At 45.2% G+C, this 17,992-nt stretch overlaps 1 protein-coding gene across 1 annotated transcript in view; it reads right to left on the reverse strand.

Moving 5' to 3' along the window:
* rspry1 (ring finger and SPRY domain containing 1) overlaps positions 1–17,992 on the reverse strand; it is a 122,626-nt gene that overhangs the window by 20,906 nt on the left and 83,728 nt on the right. The window contains exons 8-11 of the mRNA XM_072518402.1: positions 16,811–16,926; positions 11,991–12,134; positions 11,274–11,385; positions 1,258–1,360 (exon numbers count right to left, since the gene is read on the reverse strand). Coding sequence (XP_072374503.1) covers positions 1,258–1,360; positions 11,274–11,385; positions 11,991–12,134; positions 16,811–16,926 — 475 coding nt within the window. The remainder of the gene's footprint in view (positions 1–1,257; positions 1,361–11,273; positions 11,386–11,990; positions 12,135–16,810; positions 16,927–17,992) is intronic.

Here is a 17,992-nt window from a genome sequence, read left to right on the forward strand (position 1 = left end):
GGACAACTAAATCCAAAAGTAGAGGTGTTTGTTTCAGTTATATGCTTTGCGTGTTGGAGCGCTGAGTATTGGTCTCTGCATTTAAGGATGGATGTAAATGCATTGCAAGCAGTTCAGAAAAGGTTTACTAGACTAATATGTGGAGTGCGAGGGTTGTCTTATGGAGGAACGGTTGGACAAGTTAGATTTGTATCTGCTGGAGTTCACAAGAGTAAGATGCAACTTGATTGAAACATGCAAGGTCCTGAAGGGTGAATGTGGAAAGGGTGTTAATTTTGTGGGAGAATCTAGAACTAGGGGCCACTGTTTAAACTAAGTATCATCTGTTTCAGACAAGAGATAAGGAGAATTGTTGTCTTGAAGCGTCAAGAGTCTTTGGAGTTCTCTTCCTCAAAAGGTGGTGAAAGCAGTCTTTGAATATTTTGATGGCGGATAGACTTCTTTGTAAGCCATGGGATGAAAGATTATCAGCAGTTCGATGGGAAGATGGGGTTGAGGTTACAATCAGATCAACCATGATCTTATTGAATGGCAGGTTCAAGGGGACGAATGGCCTAATCTTGTTACTAATGTTCTATCTCAGTTCCTCCCCCTTGGCTTCTTGCACTCTTAACTCCCAATGCCTCCCCCTTCCTTTACAGCAGATATTATTTCTCCCTTCTCTGCTATTTTTTCTCCCTCCCACCGATCCCTGGTGGACAAGCTTTGGGGAAATCAAGCTGAGTAACTCAAAGAATGTCCAGCCTCTGACCTGTTCTTGTAGTCAGGTCATATTTATATGGTTGGCTCAATTGGAGGTTTCTGTCAATGGTAACCTCCAGGATGTTGATAGTGGGGTGTGTACACCCAGAATAAATTCGGTGCTCTTGCCGCCCTTCTTACAATTGGTTTTCAACACGGAGGAGTTTTGATTCATCAGCTGAGTGAGAGCAGAAGTGGTAAATAGGTTTCCTGGTCCACTGTTTGACATGATTCCATGAGACTTCATTTGATCTGCAGTCAATGTTCAAGACTCCCTCCTTACTGTACCATGAGCTCCAGTCACAACAGAAAGGCGGCAATTGGCCCATTATATCCCTGCAAGCTCTCTGCAGGTGTAATGCCCCGGCCTTCCCCCATAGCCCTACAAAGTTTTTCTTTTCAAATAATTATTCAATTCCCTTTTGAAAGCCATGACTGAATTTACCTCCACCACATGTTCAGACAGTGCTTTCCAAATAGATACCATTCGATGCATTTAAGTTGAAGTTTACTTACATGGCTGATGAAAAGACTTGCTTCTCTGGGGGTAGCTGGTTTCCATTAAGATAGAAAATCATTGCCTTCTTATTCAAGTCTAAAAGAAATCCTATTGTGTCCCCTGCATGGAAAGAGAACAAGGAACATTACCAGTGAATAATCTACATGAACCACAAAATGTTGGTCGTTTCAAATTCAACTTGAAGGGCATAATGTTTCTGGATAAAGTCCACAACAATTCACCAAAAAGATAATCAGATGGGTGTATTTTTGAATTCAATGTAACTTATTCACAATAAACAGGAGCAAAATGAGAGATCATTTATGTAGAGTTAATTTATGTGATCATTTACTCACTAAGACTCGAAGGACCTCAGTTCATGTCATCATATAATCAATGTCAGAATACCATTCATCAATATGGTGTCAATTTGTCTACACCAAACTTAACAATATGCAACTCATCTCACTGCATATCACAGGCAATCGTTTTTTTAAATTAAAAAAAAAATTTAGAGTACCCAATTATGTTTTTCCAATTAAGTGGCCAGGAACCCCGGGAGGAGCACAAGGAGATCACACCAGTCAATTATCCTGGTGGCAGGATCAAATCAGCCCCTGGGTTGGTTGGTGGGCCCGTGTCGCCCGCCGCACTCAGTGCAGTGGAGGATTCGGGCCTGGAGGGCGACTGTCCGAAGGTTGTCAGGTGCGCAGTGTGCACATGAGGCGCTCTGTAGTGCGGTGCGGGGCTCACTCGTGCCTGACACTGTGTCGCCCCTCACCCCCTCTGGGGGAGTCCCGGAACCTGGCACATCATAATTGAAGGTTCTTTTATTTTTCTGCCTCCGTGGATAGCTCAGGCAGTGTCCTATTGCCCCCCCCCCCTCCACCAACACCCCGACTGCCTCCCTCCCCACCACCCTCCTATCCCCTCTCTCCCCACCACCCCCCTTCCTTTCCCTTCTGTTGGTACAGAGGCGAGGGTATCTGGTCTCTCCAGCGCAATGTTTAGTGCTTGTACCATTTGTTTTTTTGTAGAAATGTGTTGTGAACTGTTTTAATAATCAGAGTATCCACCCCCCTCCCCGTACATTGGTACTGAGGGGAGCGTACCCTGTTTCTCCAACACAAAATTAGTGTTCGCACCGTTGGCCTTGTATATTTTTTTTTAAACTGTTTTAATAAAAAGATATGGCCAATCCACCCAACCTGCATATCTTTGGGTTGTGGGGGTGAAACCCATGCAGACATGGGAGAATGTGCAAACTTCACATGGACAGTTCACAAGCAATCATTAACCAACTCATCTCCGTTCACTCCCAGTCCTGAGTAACATGGTAGCTCCCCACAAACATCAGGACAGTAATTATAATAGGCAAACTACTTGCAAAGGTCTATTCCAACCAAAGCCTACTCTTATTCAAGGACCTCCTTAATCCACCAACAGGTGATTGGATTGGATCGGTTTTATTGTCATGTGTACCGAAGTACCGTGAAAATAATTGTTCTACATACAGTCCAGACAGATTATTCCATACATGAAAAAAACATAGGGCATACATAAATACACAATGCAAATACATAGACACAGGCATTGGGTAAAACATACAGGAGTGCACTACGACTCAGCAGAGAAGATGTTTGAAGAGATCAGATCAGTCCATAGGAGGGCTATTCAGGAGTCTGGTAACAGCAGGGAAGAAGTTGTTTTTGAATCTGTTTGTACGTGTTCTCAGACTTTTGTATCTTCTGTCTGATGGAAGAAGTTGAAAGTGAAAATAACCCGGGTGGGAGGGGTCTTCGATTATGCTGCTCGCTTTCCCATGGCAGCAGGAAGTGTAGACAGTCAATGGACGGGAGGCGGGTTGGCGTGATGGACTAGGCTGCATTCACGACTCTGTAGTTTCTTACGGTCTTGGGCTGAGCAGTTGCCATATCAGACTGTGATGCAGCCAGATAGGATGCTTTCTGTGGTGCATCTGTAAAAGTTGGTAAATTTCCTTAAGTTTCCTGAGAAAGTATAGGTGTGCTGTTGTGCTTTCTTGGTCATAGTGTCGACGTGGGTGGACCAGGACAGATTGTGTGATGTGCACACGTAGGAATTTGAAGCTGCTATCTCCACCTCGCACCATACAATATACCTTTTCTCACATCAGCCCATGTGGTTTAAACCCATTAAGCCGAGTTGCAGCGGAGGACCTTTGGCAGGAGGATTAGCAGGAAAAAGCATCCACTCCTCCTGAAACCATTCTACTACTGTAGACTTCACTCCTTGCCCACCTGGCTTTCAGCCCACATTGGGCGGTTTTAAAATATTTCCAGGCGGCCCAAGGCCTCCAGGCAGCTACCAAACATCAGTGGGGTGGCCAAGACCATCCAGATTGCAGCTGTGGTGCAGTCCAAACACTGACCCACATTGCCGAGGAGTGTCCGCTGACTAAACTTGAAGGAAGGCTTCAAGAACTCCATCTATCCACTGATGAGGCTTTGCTTGGCTCTCTGAATATGCACACACTAAATAAATAAATATTTGATATCATTCTAGATCACAGGATTATTTTTCAGTAAAGCAGAGTCCAGACATGGGGCGTCATTCTCCGACCCCCCCAGCGGGTCGGAGAATGGCCGTTGGCCGCAGTGAATCCCGCCTCCGCTGGTTGCCGAAGTCTCCGGTACCGGATATTCGGCGGGGGCGGGAATCGGGCCGGGCCGGTTGGCGGACCCCCCCGCTGGATTCTCCGGCCCGGATGGGCCGAAGTCCCGCCGATAAATTGCCTGTCCCGCCGGCGTAAATTAGAGTACCTATTTACCGGCGGGACAAGGCGGCGTGGGCGGGCTCCGGGGTCCTGGGGGCGCGGGACGATCTGACCCCGGGGGGTGCACCCACGGTGGCCTGGCCCGCGATCGGGGCCCACCGATCCGCGGGCCTGTGCCGTGGGGGCACTCTTTCCCTTCCATGGCGGAGGCGGAAGAGACTCTCCCCACTGCGCATGCGCGGGAAACTGTCAGCGGCCGCTGACGCTCCCGCGCATGCGCCGCCCCGACATGTCATTTCCGCGCCAGCTGGCGGGGCAACAAAGGCCGTTTCCGCCAGCTGGCGGGGCGGAAATCCCTCCGGCGCCGGCCTAGCCCCTCAATGTTGGGGCTCGGCCCCCAACGATGCGGAGCATTCCGCACCTTTGGGGCGGCGCGATGCCCGTCTGATTGGCGCCGTTTTGGGCGCCAGTCGGTGGACATCGCGCCGTTTGGGGAGAATTTCGCCCATGAATTGTATTTTATTTGCAATTCAAAACATCGGATTACATTGTTTGTGGGCAGAATGGTATGGTGATTTTGTTAAGATGACCAGCATTTAATTGAGTTAATTCCTTTAAGACCATTATTCAGGCTTTGAAGAGGCACCCCCCACACAATACCCAGCCTGTGGTCCATTCTTAAAGACAGTGCCAATCTGGCTGGTTGTGTTAAATTTCTGGTCCACGGCGACACCCAGCATATTGATGATGGGAGATTTGATTATGGTAATGTCATTGTAAGCCAGGAAGGTGTGGACAGATGATCAGACATTTGTCATGGAGATAATCATTGGCTGGCACTTGTAAAAAAGAATATTACTTGCCACTAAGGAGGCGATGAGGCAGACTATTGTTCAGGTCCTGCTTAATATGGGTAGTCAGGGCAGCACGGTGGCACAGTGGTTAGTGCTGCTTCCCCACGGCGCTGAGGTCCCAGGTTCAATCTCGGCTCTGGGTCACTGTCCGTGTGGAGTTTGCACATTCTCCCCGTGTTTGCGTGGGTTTTGCCCCCACAACCCAAAGATATGCAGTGCAGGTGAATTGGCCACATTAAATTGCTCCTTAATTGGAAAAAATTAATTGGATACTCTAATTTGTTTAAAATAAAAAAAAATATGGGTAGTCAGCTTCCTCATCTCCAGTGTTCCAAATAAAATTGAACACTGCAATCACCAAAAAACATGATAATTTCTGACCTTATGGTGGAGGCAAGCTAAAAATGGCAAGGGCTAAGACACTGCCCTGAAGAACTCCTGCAGCATGTCCTTAGGCTGAGGATTGATCTCCAACAACCACAAATATCCTCCTTTGTGCATGACATAATTTTAGCCAGTGGAAGTCTGAATTTTATCAAGGCCATACTTGTTCAAATGCTACCTGGATGTGGATGACAAGTAGCACGCTCACCTTACCCTGGACTTCTATGTTAATCCATTTTTTGGCCAAAGCTCTACTGAGGTCTAGAGAGGAGTGGTCCCAACAGAACCCAAACTGGGCAGGTTATTGAGCAATGGTGCTGCGTAACAACATGGTTGACTATTCCTTTCATTAATGTTTGAAAATAAACTGATGGGCCAGTATTTAGCCACGAAGCTAAAAGCAAATTACTGCGGATTCTGGAATCTGAAACAAAAACAGAAAACACTGGACAATTGCTGCAGGTCTGACAGCATCTGTGGAGAGAAGGGACCTTACGTTTAGAGCCTGGATGACTCTGTCAAAGTTATTGTATTTAGCCTGATTGGATTTGTCCTGTTTTTGGTGGATAAGGCATTCCTGGGAAATTTTCTGTTTTGTTGCATAGATGTCAGTGTTGCAGCTGGACTGGACAGTTTGGTTGGAGGTGCAGCTACTTCTGGAACATAAACGTTCAGCACTGCAGCCAGAATGTTGTTAGAGTTCACAGCCTGTACTATGTTCAGTGCGTTCAGATGTTTTCTTGATATCACAAAGTAAACTGATTCAGTTGAAGATTAGGCTTGTAAAGCTATGAACCGGAGGAGACAGATATGGATCATCTACTCAGCACTTGTAGTTGAAGATGGTTGTAAATAGTTCAGCTTTGTCTTCTGTACTAATGTGCTAGGCTCTTCCATCAAGGGGTATTCACAGAGCCCCACTTCTTCCTATCAGTTGTTTAAATTGTCCATCACCATTCACAACTGGATGTGGTAGGGCTGCAGTTTTGATCTGATCTGTTGGTTGCGAGATTGCTTCGCTGTGTCTATGCAATATTCCTTTCATTGTTAAGCATATAGCCTCTATGTTGTAGTTTCACCACATGATATCTCACTTGAATTATGTCTCGCACTGTCTAGGGAATACTCTTCTGAACTCTTTACTGAACGAGAGTTAGTCTCCTTGCTTGATGGTAATGGTAGAGTCAGGAAAATAGCAAGTACGAGGTTACAGATGGTGGTTGAAAATAATTCTGACTTCCGGTGGCAGTCGTGGAGGAGTAGGTCGCACATTTGATAGCTCCCGCCTGTGACGGACTTTTGGACCTTCCCCCCCCCCCCCGTTTTTTTCCAGATTTAATTGGATAAGTCGGTGAAGAGTGAGACGGTGAGGAGAAATCCCCCTCCAGTGTATGGAGAATTGGACGAGAAGTGGCCGTACAAGGAAGACGCAAGCAGAGCTGGCAACGCGGAAAAGCATGGCGGAGAGTCAGGGCCGCGGGAATGCGGCACAGTGGTCGACAGAGCAGCTAGTGAAGATTTTTGAAGATTGCTTCGCCAAGCTTGAGGACACGCTGGACCCGATCAAGGCTTCGATTGATCAGGTGGTGCAGAATAAAGAAACCCACGGACGAGCGATCTAGGAGGTGGAGAAAAAGGTGTCCGAGCGCAAGGAATACATAACTGTGCTGGAGAGCAAGGTGGAGATGATAATAATAATAATCACTTATTGTCACAAGTAGGCTTCAATGAAGTTATTGTGAAAAGCCCCTAGTTGCCACATTCCAGCACCTGTTCGGGGAGGCTGGTATGTGAATTGAACCTGCACTGTAGGCCTGGTTCTGCATTAAAAGCCAGCTGTTTAGCCCACTGTGCTAAACCAGCCCCATGATGAATGACCGCCAGAAAAGAATGCAGGAGAAGCTGGAGGACAGGTCCAGGAGGCAGAATCTGAGAATCGTCGGCCTCCCTAAAGGCAACGAGGGATCGGATGCGAGGGCCTATGTGACGAACATGCTGGAGAAGTTGATGGGGGCTGAGGCGTTCCCTCGGCCCCTGGAAGTAGATAGAGCACACAGAGCCCTCGCAAAGAAGCCCCGAGCGAACGAGCCGCTGAGGGCGATGGTAGTACGTTTGCACTGATTCCTGGACAAGGAACACATTCTGCGGTGGGCCAAGAAAGAACGGAACAGCAAGTGGGAGAATTGTGAGCTGCGCATTTATCAGCACCTGGGCGCGGATTTGGCCAAGAGGAGGGCTAGGTTTAATCCGGCAAAAACGGTCCTCTTTAAGAATGGGGTGAAGTTCAGGATGTTGTACCTAGCCCGTCTGTGGGTCGCGCATGAGGAACGGGACTTTTACTTTGAAACACCAGACGTTGTATGGACTTTCATCAAGGAAAAAAGACTGGATTTGAACTAAGACATTGAAGCCTTGGAGAGTACTAGTGGCGATTTGTTGTAAATCACTTTTGTGCTGGGTTGAATAAGTAGTGTTATGTGCAATAAGGGGCTGCTTTGAGGGCAAAAGTTAACTTTGTCTTACTGGGAGCTGGTTAGAAGGGGGGTGGTTTCTGGGGTTGGTTTTTTGTCTGTGGCTGTTTTTTCTGATGTTTGTTTACTGGGGAATGGGATGCTCTGAATATGTTTGTCCGAGTGGGCGGAGAGGGGAGAGAACAATGAGGACACAGACTGCTTGGTGCCATGGGCGGGTGCTATCAAGTCAGCTGACTCAAGGAAGCACAGTGGGGGGTGAGCAGGTGTTAAGCTGGAGCTTGATATGTGGAGGTTGGGTTACTAGTGCGGGTTATTAGGGGGGAGGCGGGAGCTGCTTTGCTGACAGGGGAGGAACTGTTACTAGGGGACAAAATGGGAGGTTGGTTATAGACCAGACTAGATTGAGAAAGGGGTGGGTTGGCCAAGTATTGCACTCAGGGCTGGACTCAAAGACCAGGGGGGTAGCGATCTTGATCAATAAACGAGTGACATTCGAGGCAGTGAGAATCGGGTCAGACATGGGGTAAGTACATAATGGTGAGTGAGATGCTGGAGGGGGTGCGGGTGGTACTCGTGAACTCGGATGATGTGGAATTCCAAATTGGGATGATGTGGAATTTATGATGCGGGTGTTAGGTAAGATCCCAGACTTAAGAGTCACACAGCTTGATTATGGGAGGAGATTTTAATACAGTCATTGATCCGGAATTGGACCGGTCAAAATCCAAGACAGGGAGGAAGCCTGCTGCGGCAAAGGAATTGAAGGAGTTTATGGAACAGATGGAGGGAGTAGACCCATGGAGGTTTGCACGGCCAACAGTGAAGGAGTTTTCTTTTCTCTCCCACGTCCACGAGGTATACACTCGCATTGACTTTTTTGTTCTGAGCAGGGCTCTAATACCAGGGGTGGTTGATATGGAGTACTCGGCAATCGCAGTGTCAGATCATGCCCCACATTGGGTGGATCTACGGTTTAGTCTGGAGAGAGGACAACGCCCGCTGTGGTGGCTGGATGTGGGATTGTTAGCGGACGAAGCGATCTGTGGGCAGATGAACAAGTCCATCCAGAACTATCTGGAAACAAATGATATGGGGGAGGACTCTGCAGCAACGGTTTGGGAAGCTTTGAAGGCAGTGGTCAGAGGGGAATTAATCTCGATATGGGCTCACAGAGAAAAGGCGGAACGAGCAGAGAGGGATAGGTTAGTTGAGGAGATACTCCAGGCAGACAGGAGATACTCGGAGGCCCCAGATGCAGGGCTCCTGAGGGAGCGGCGTAGGTTACAGGCGATAGTTTGGGCTGTTGACTACAGGGAAAGCGGTGGAACAGCTGATGAAGGCAAGGGGGGTGATTTATGAGTACGGGGAAAAGGCGAGCAGAATGTTGGCGCACCAGCTCAGAAAAAGGGAGGCGGCCAGGGAAGGAGGGAGAGTAAAGAATAGAGATGGGAATATGGTTCTAGACACAGGGAGGGTGAATGAGGTGCTTAAGGACTTTTACAGCAAATTAAATGAGTCGGAACCCCCGGCGGGGGTGGAGGGGATGAGGCAGTTTTTGGATCAGTTGAGGTTTCAGAGGGTGGATGAATTTCTGGTGAAAGGGCTGGGAGCCCCAATTGAAATTGAGGAAATAATTGAGGGGCTGGAGGGCCTGCAGTCGGGCAAGGCCCCGGGGCCAGGCGGCTACCCGGTGGAATTTCTATAAGAAGCTTTCAGAGGTATTGAGCCCACTACTGGTGAGGACATTTAATGAAGCAAGAGAGAAGGGAGTCATCATCCCCCCAACAGTGTTGCAGTCCTCTATTTCATTGATCCTGGAACGGGAGAAGGATCCGGAGCAATGCGGGTCATACAGGTCAATTTCTCTTCGGAATGTGGACGCCAACCTGCTGACTAAGATACTGGCCACAAGGATAGAGGATTGTGTCCCCGGGGGGTTGAGGAGTAGACCAGACGGGATTTGTAAAGGGCAGGCAACTCAAGGCCAATGTTCGAAGGTTTTTAAAATGTTATTAAGATGCCCTCAGAAGGAAGGGAGGTGGAGGTGGTGGTAGCGATGAATGCAGAGAAGGCTTTTGATTGGGTGGAGTGGGATTATCTGTGGGAGGCGCTGGGAAGGTTTGGGTTTGGTGATGGCTTCATTGACTGGGTGCGGTTGGTCTATCAGGCACCAGTAGCAAGTGTGCGTACGAACCGGATGAGGTCGGGGTATTTTAAACGACACCGAGGGATGAGGCAAGGGTGCCCCCTCTCTCCGCTACTGTTTGCTCTGGCCATACAGCCATTGGCCATGGTGTTAAGAGCCTCAAGGAACTGGAAAGGGCTGGTTCGGGGTGGGGGTGGTGCACCGGGTCTCGCTTTACACAGACGACCTGTTCTTGTATATTTCAGACCCGTTGGAGGGGATGGGGGAAGTAATGCAGATCCTTGGGGAAATTTGGTAATTTTTCAGGGTATAAATTGAACATGGGGAAAAGCGAGATGTTCGCGATCCAGGCAAGAGAGCAGGAGGGGGGACTGGGAGAGCTGCCACTTAGAATGGTAGGAAAGAGCTTTCGGTATCTGATAATCCAGGTGGACCGGGAATAGGAGGCACTGCACAAGTTAAACGTATCCCAGATTGTAGAACAAATGAAAGAGGACTTTAAGAGATGGGACATGCTTCTGCTATCACTGGCGGGGAGAGTACAGACCGTGAAAATGACGGTCCTCCCCAGGTTTCGGTTTGTCTTTCAGTACCTCCCCATCTTCATCCCAAAGGCCTTTTTCAAGCGGGTGAATAAGGTTATTGCGGGCTGTGTGTGGGCGGGTAAAACCCCGCGAGTGAAGAAAGTGTTGCTGGAGCACAGTTGGAGGGGGTGGGGGGGGGGGCTGCCAAACCTTTGCAATTACTACTGGGCGGCTAATATAGGCATGATTGGGAAGTGGGTAGTGTGGGGTGTCAGTGTGGGAGCAGATGGAGGCGGCGTCTTGTAAAGACACAAGTTTGGGAGCACTGACAACGGCACTTCTTCCGTTCTCACTGGCCCGATACTGCACAAGTTCGGTGGTGATGGCAGCCCTGAGAATCTGGGAGCAATGGAGGAGATACAAGAGAATGGAGGGAGCATCGGTTTGGATCCCGATTGAAAATAATCAGTTTGTACCGGGTAGGCTGGATGGTGGGTTCCGGAGATGGCAGAGGGCAGGAATTAGGAGGATGTGGTATCTATTTATAGACGGGAGCTTCCCCAGCTTGAAAGCAGTGGTCCGGCCTTCCCCCTGCTGTCGCCAAGGGGGGATACAGGATAGAGTAGTCTCCTGTACCTGGGCGGGAGAGGGGAAGGTATCAGAGATTTACCAGGAACTTGTGGATGCGGAGGGAACTCCGGTGGAGGAGCGCACGCACACACGCTGATCAGTACTTTAAAAAAATTTCATGAAGTAGAGAGAGAAATGTTCAGTATATTCTAATTTTAACATTAGCAAATGAAATACAATAAATCCCAAAAGTGTCTAGTAATCAGAAGCTGAAAGCTACAATATAAAGTTCAGTATGCCTGATTGAGCAGCATTTAACACTGTACCTTCTTTCCAGCAAGGGTGGATGTGTGGTTCACTTCTGGCATTGTACCAAATCAGCTGCCGGCAGCCATCATATGCACATGAGTATTCATCATCTCCAATCCCATAACCTTCCTTTAAAAGAACACACACAGCAACTAACTAAAGTATTTCACTTTTGAAAAAGTTAATTATCTCAATGTAGCCCAGGAAGTAGTTTCTAGGATATTGTGACCAATAATTATAGATATGTTTACCAAAATAAATGTTTGATATACTGAATGTTAGATGTTAGGAAATATAGGTGAAATTTCAGCAAGGTACAATCTATTCAATCGAATAGTGGACTGTATGCAAGTGATCACAGGTTGCCATTTTGACAACATTTGTTTACAAATAAAAGTGGGTTCCTACGCTTCCCGTGAGTTTATCCAAACCAGGAAAGCTCCAGTTTAGATTCACATGTATGGAATTTGGGATGGTACAAGGGTATTCAAATGCTCTTAAGTAAAAGAGGACAGATTGATAAGGCTCATAACCATTTTGCAAAGTGGACAACCAGGCAGATTTGGACTGTGTTGAAAATAAAGCATCTATGTTAGCCACATTTTAATGAACTGATTCACATTTCATCTACAAGAGTCTAGTGATGCCATCTGCATGAATTTCCTATCAAAATTTAGAATTTAAAAAATGTGGAATTGGAGTTTTTGGCTCACTTGAGTACTTTGATAACTTACATGATTAAGAAATTTACTATCCTTGGTCGCCCAACCAATCTGCATTACACCAGAAGTAATTACAGTTACTTCATAGTACCAAATTCCAGAGTCCACACAGAATGTACATCGGACACTCTCAAATGAGGATGCATCACATCGTGCCTGCAAGAGAAAACACATTGAAATCAATTTATGCAATAACTGACGAGATTTAAGCCCAAAATTTCATGCATTAAATCAGAATACCAGCAAAATTAAAATTCAAAATTGAGGAAGGACGCTTCAGTTATACCGGTGGCGGGCAACATGCAGCCCAAGAGCCACATGTGGTCCATCAGAGGTAGTACAACCCAGGAGACATTTTGTTGACCATTGCCCACACACAGGGTTGCCACATTCCATTGGTTTCCATACATGTTGTTTTTTCATATCTGTACAACTGAGTGATATGCACATAAAGCAAGGGAACATGAAGTGAGGTGCATGTCGATTACACACAGCATTGACTGAGAATCATGCGCACCCTCTGAATCCAATCAAGTATAAATTCAAGGACAGCACAGTGGTGCAGTGGTTAGCACTGCTGCCTCACGGCACCGTGGACCCAGTTTCGATCCCGGCTCCAGGTTACTGTCCGTGTGGAGTTTGCACATTCTCCCGGTGTCTGCTTGGGTCTCACCCCCACAACCCAAAAAGATGTGCAGGGTAGGTGAATTGGCCATACTAAATTGCCCCTTAATTGGGGAAAAACAGAATTGGGTCCTCTTAAATTTAAAAAAAAGTTGATTTTGCATGTGATGAAAAAAGTTCAGCAAACAGTTTCACTATTCAGATCCTGTTGTAGATGGTTTAATATGAATCTAAACTGTTACAAATTCTAGGGAGGACTGGTCAGACTGATAATTCACTGAACTAAATGTAGCACAAACACTCAGGCCAACATTAAGAATTCAACTCCTTTCACATTAATTACAGGACTTGATGTGAATATTTAACCTATAAACTCAATTCACAAAGTACATTTTGTTTTCTCCAATACATTCCAGAAAGTTGCAGAGACAAGTCAGGTCTCATGGCTCAAGAGGTGGCTACAGGTGCAGTAAAAGGAAATACAAAAATACTTTGAAGACAAATAGCAGTAAGCAATGCTTAAGGAACAGCAACAATAAAGTTGCAGAGTTCTGTCATGCAAGTAGCCTTGGTGTTTCTGGCAAATTTAGGTTTTGTGGAGATAAAAATTTCAGATCAAAGTCAGTATTTATATTGGACAACTTTAAAGCAGAACTGCTAAGTTGCCCAAGGTTCAACCCATGCCTATTTAATCTCAATCAGCAAAACTGTGAGTAGGGTTCAACAGACTATGATTAATGTGTTGACAGGTAGACAATTTTTTGATTTTGTACTAGGTCTGCACGAAGAGCAAAGCAAAAATCTGGTAGATCTGAGCAAAATGGAAATAGTAACTTCCATATTTTACAAAGGGTACATCCAACAACTTCACTTGGTCTAAACTGCAATGTCAGCTCTTCAGTTTTATAAACTGCATTAACTATTCCATAATGTGACAACTTGACAAAGCCAACAAAAAAGGGAGATAGAAACAGAAATCTTTAAAAAGAATTCTCCATCCCAATTTCCCCCATCTGCTTCTCACTCCTGAACCTGCAAATGCATGCCTAATGTACTCCTGGGCAATTCAGCAATGGAAGGCATCACAGCCTTCCATTAACCCAGTCTCCATAGTCAGTTTCCAAAAAGAATAAGTGCCAGTAATTGACAGTTGGATTCATAGCTAAGTTTTCCCTTTCTGGACTCAGAATTCCTACAGTGCAGGAGGCCATTTAGTCCATCGGATCTGCACCATTCCTCTGAAAGAGCATCTTGCCTTGGCCCGCTCCCCCGCCCTATCCCCATAACCCCACCTAACCTGCACACCTTTGGACACAAAGGGGAATTTAAGCACATCTGTGGACTGTGGGAGGAAACCAGAGCACCCAGAGGAAACCCACACAGACATGTCGAGAAAGTGCAAACACCACACAGGCAGTTACCCACGGTCAGAATTGAATCCGTGTCCCTGGCACTGTGCCACCCCTTGACAGCACAACTGAATTGCACAGTGCTTTCCTTATGGAATTGTTTTATCATAATCAACCATTCTAATATTAAATTGAAGTCATCACACATGGATAAGGGTGCTTTAAAACATTTCAATGTCAGGTAGAAAATCACGCATTGCGCACAATAGGATTACGATGCCAACATCCTGTTTAATGCCATGTTGAGGTCAGCTAAAGACTGGGGGATCAAACCAGAGTGCTGATCTGTGTGTCAAGGTACCACACACCACAGGGTGTAACTACCTCACCACACTACCTCCACAATTCCATCAGTGGATAAAATAAACAGTTAGTTAATCCAATTATGCATGAGACCCAGTTGGGTGCAAACCGTGAAGTACTGGGAGCTTTGTAAATCTTCAATCAAGATTGCCATGAGTTTGCATATATCTCTATCTTTGGACAACAAATCTGAGGTGCTTCTCATGCTTTATCCACCAATACGAAATGCTAACAAACCAGTTCCAAACCCCCAAGCTGACAAAATTCAAAGAGGGCAAACTAGACAACGAGAAATTAACACAAGAGAAAAGCAGCTCCATCGCCAAAATAGATCATGTTGACAGGCCATAGTTTGGATATTGCGGAATTGAACAATTCATAAATGTGTATTCAACAAATTCAGATGTTTGTGATGCATACACACTTCCACCGTCAGGAATAAATCCCAGCAGTAAACTTGTGCATAATAGTAAAAGTAAATTGAAGGGCAATAGAAACGAAAGGATTTTGTCTTCATTAGAAAATTCTACTCAGACAAAAAAGGTCAGCCATCAAATTCATTACTTATATTCTATGCCATGGCTAATAAAGGAAAGAATCCAATATGACGTTTTAAACCACCTTATTTAGCTGTCTTGCTGTCTTCAAGGACATACACCCAAAGGTCCCTCTGGTCTTCTGTACTTCCTAGCGTCCTACTGTTCATTCCCTTGCCATGTTAGCCTTCCCAAAATGCATCATCTCACACTTTTCAGGGTTAAATTCCATTTTCCACCGTTCTGCTCATCCATATCGGTCTGAAATTGAGTTTTCGTCCTGACCATTTACCATACCGCTAATTTTTGTGTCATCTGCGAACTTACTGATCAAACCCCCCATATTTCCAGCTAGATCGTTATGTACACTACAAACAGCAAGGGTCCCGGCACCAATCCTTGTGGTACACCACTGGACAGACTTCTAGTCCCCCAAAAAATCTTCGACCAACACCACTTTCTATACTCCTCCAGAGCATCCACTTTGTTCAGCTCCCTGTAACTGCCTTCCTTTTTTTCTCCTTATCCAATCCAGTATTTCCCTTGACATACAGGGTTCTCCGGACCCTTTGGTCCCAACCTTTACAGGAACACGTGGGCTTTGTACTTATTTCCTTTTGAATAACTCCCACTGCTCTGATGTGGATTTTCCTACAAGTAGCTGCTCCCAATCCACTTGAATCAGATCCTGTATTATCCTAGTAAAATTGGCCTTCTCCCCATTCAGAAACTTTATTTCTGGTCCATCTTTGTCCTTCTCCATAACTACCGTACATCTTACTGAATTATGGTCACTATCACCAAAATGCTCCCCCACTGACACTTCTAACAACTGCCCGACTTCATTCTCTAATGAAGGCCAAGTAACACCCCACTCTTGTATGTCTTCCTAAGTGATGGCTCAAAAAGCTCTCCAGGATGCACTTTAAAGAATTCCACCCCTCTTGGCCTTTCACACTCTGCCTATTCCAATTAATATTGGGAAAGTTGAAATCCCCTACTGGTGTTTTCACACTTGAGATTTGTTTTTTCGTTCATGGGATGTGGCGTCACTGGCCGAGGCAGCATATGTTGCCCAACCCGGAGGGCATTTAAGAGTCAACCACATTGCCGTGGGTATGGTGTTACATGTAGGCCAGACCAGGTAAGGATGACAGATTTCCTTCCCAAAAGGACATTAGTGAACCAAATGGGTTTTTACAAAATAGACAATGGTATCATGGGCATCATTAAACTTTTAATGCCAGATTTTTGATGAATTCAAATTCCACCATCTGCCCGATGCTCAAGCTCTGAAAACCAACTCTCAAGCTGGTCAAACCAGGGGCACTTCCTGCAAATGTGGTCATCCAAACTGCAAGGAGCGTCTAGGAATTCCCTCATGCTGCAGACCGTACAAAACACAGGACTGAACTCCTGATATACCTTAAAAGACGCTTATGAAATTAAGTTATTTTTTAAAAAGCTAGCACTCTAGCTTTTCGTTAACGTTGCTTTAAATTGGAGAAAAACAACTTACTTACTGCCTACCAATCAGTTCTCTCCAGCTCTAGGTGCGCTTTTGTACTGTGTCGCTTGCATTCTTTTGTCCGTGTGATTACTTGTGTGCAAGTTTGATAAATAATTTTGACTTGATTAAAGTCTGACCGCAAAGGTAGTTGCTACGATAACTAGGAGTGGGGCAATCTGTGCAATTTCCTCGTGAAACCTCACAATAAAAGAACAATGTAAATTGCGTGTTACATTATTCGAATTGCATGAAATATCTGTCTATGGATTTTTTCCAATACATGGAATCAGATTTTTTTGTCTTAGTTCTATGTTTTTTGGCATCAGTAACGAATATCGCATTGTGAATGGCAATTTGAGCAAAATTCAGATTTCACGTGATCTCCGATACCCCCCAAAATGTTATGAAATAAAATTAATTTGTGGAACAAATAAATAAAAATACACTCACCTCTAGTCCATCTGGTGAAATTTTGAGGTATTCACTAACGTCATTGCTGTTCAACATAGCATTAACATGGCTGAGATTTACTTTCTCATATGTGAACTGCCTTTTCGGTTTCAAAACTGCATTATATAAAAAAAGACAGAGCAGGTTGCGTTAAAGGGAACAGCATGCAGAAACATTGTGTTGGTCAGCAAGGATGCGAAGAGTAAGAGACAATTCTAAACTAGTTAGGCCATGCACTCGTGCAGAACTGTGATATACACGATACATCCTCTCATCAAATAGCTGCTTTTAGATTTTCTTAATCATATTATTTAAAACTAGTTACAGTGCAAGAACAACTCCAAGAACAAAAGTAAATTCGAACAAAATAAATTGTTTGTTCTCAGTGCTCCGCAGTCATAACAGAATGAGAAATCTTCAGCTATTTGCAAAATTAACCAAAAGTATGACTAATAATATATATTTTAAAAATCGTTTTGGACCACAGTCGGACTCATCTTGCGCAGACATGGAATGCCAAACACAGTAGCTGGATCACTTAAGGGTATTTGCATCCTAATCCAGGGAGCTCCCCAATACCATTGACAAGAGGGTTGAAATAGGCATCTGAGTGCCGACTGCCATAATACTTAATCATACTAACCAAATAAATGAGTTTTGATGAATGGATTTGTTGAGATTAAATAACTGTTGCTTTACAACACAACGTGGTTCAAGTATCAACGTTTTTAGATTCAAATAGGATCACAGCTAAAAATTGGAGTATCAGGATCCCAAACATTAAACTCATTTACCAGGATACAAAATGGTTATATACAGTAATTGCAAGTTCTAAACTTTCGAATTCTAAAGATGGTGAGGATGGTCAGTGTATGAGCTGTGTAGGACAGGTTAAGCATCACTTCTGAAGTTGCCTCTAATTTTACTGATTTCCACGTTGTTCAGCTTTACTTATAATTGCCACATCACTGTTACGGTGTATTTTTGTGAAGTCATCTGTTGCTGTGATAGGCTTTCAGGAACCGCAGAAAATGAATAGCTGCAGTCATGACTGGTTTTGTTTTTTTATAAAAGATATTTGCCGCTATATTTTTGAAGAGGGGAATAAATACGCGTGCTGGCATTCTGATCTTGTGCGGTATTTTTAAATTTGATATACAAACCATTCATTAGTTGGAGAAA

This window comes from Scyliorhinus torazame, chromosome 10 (genome assembly GCF_047496885.1).
Source record: "Scyliorhinus torazame isolate Kashiwa2021f chromosome 10, sScyTor2.1, whole genome shotgun sequence".
Classification (NCBI taxonomy): domain Eukaryota; kingdom Metazoa; phylum Chordata; class Chondrichthyes; order Carcharhiniformes; family Scyliorhinidae; genus Scyliorhinus; species Scyliorhinus torazame.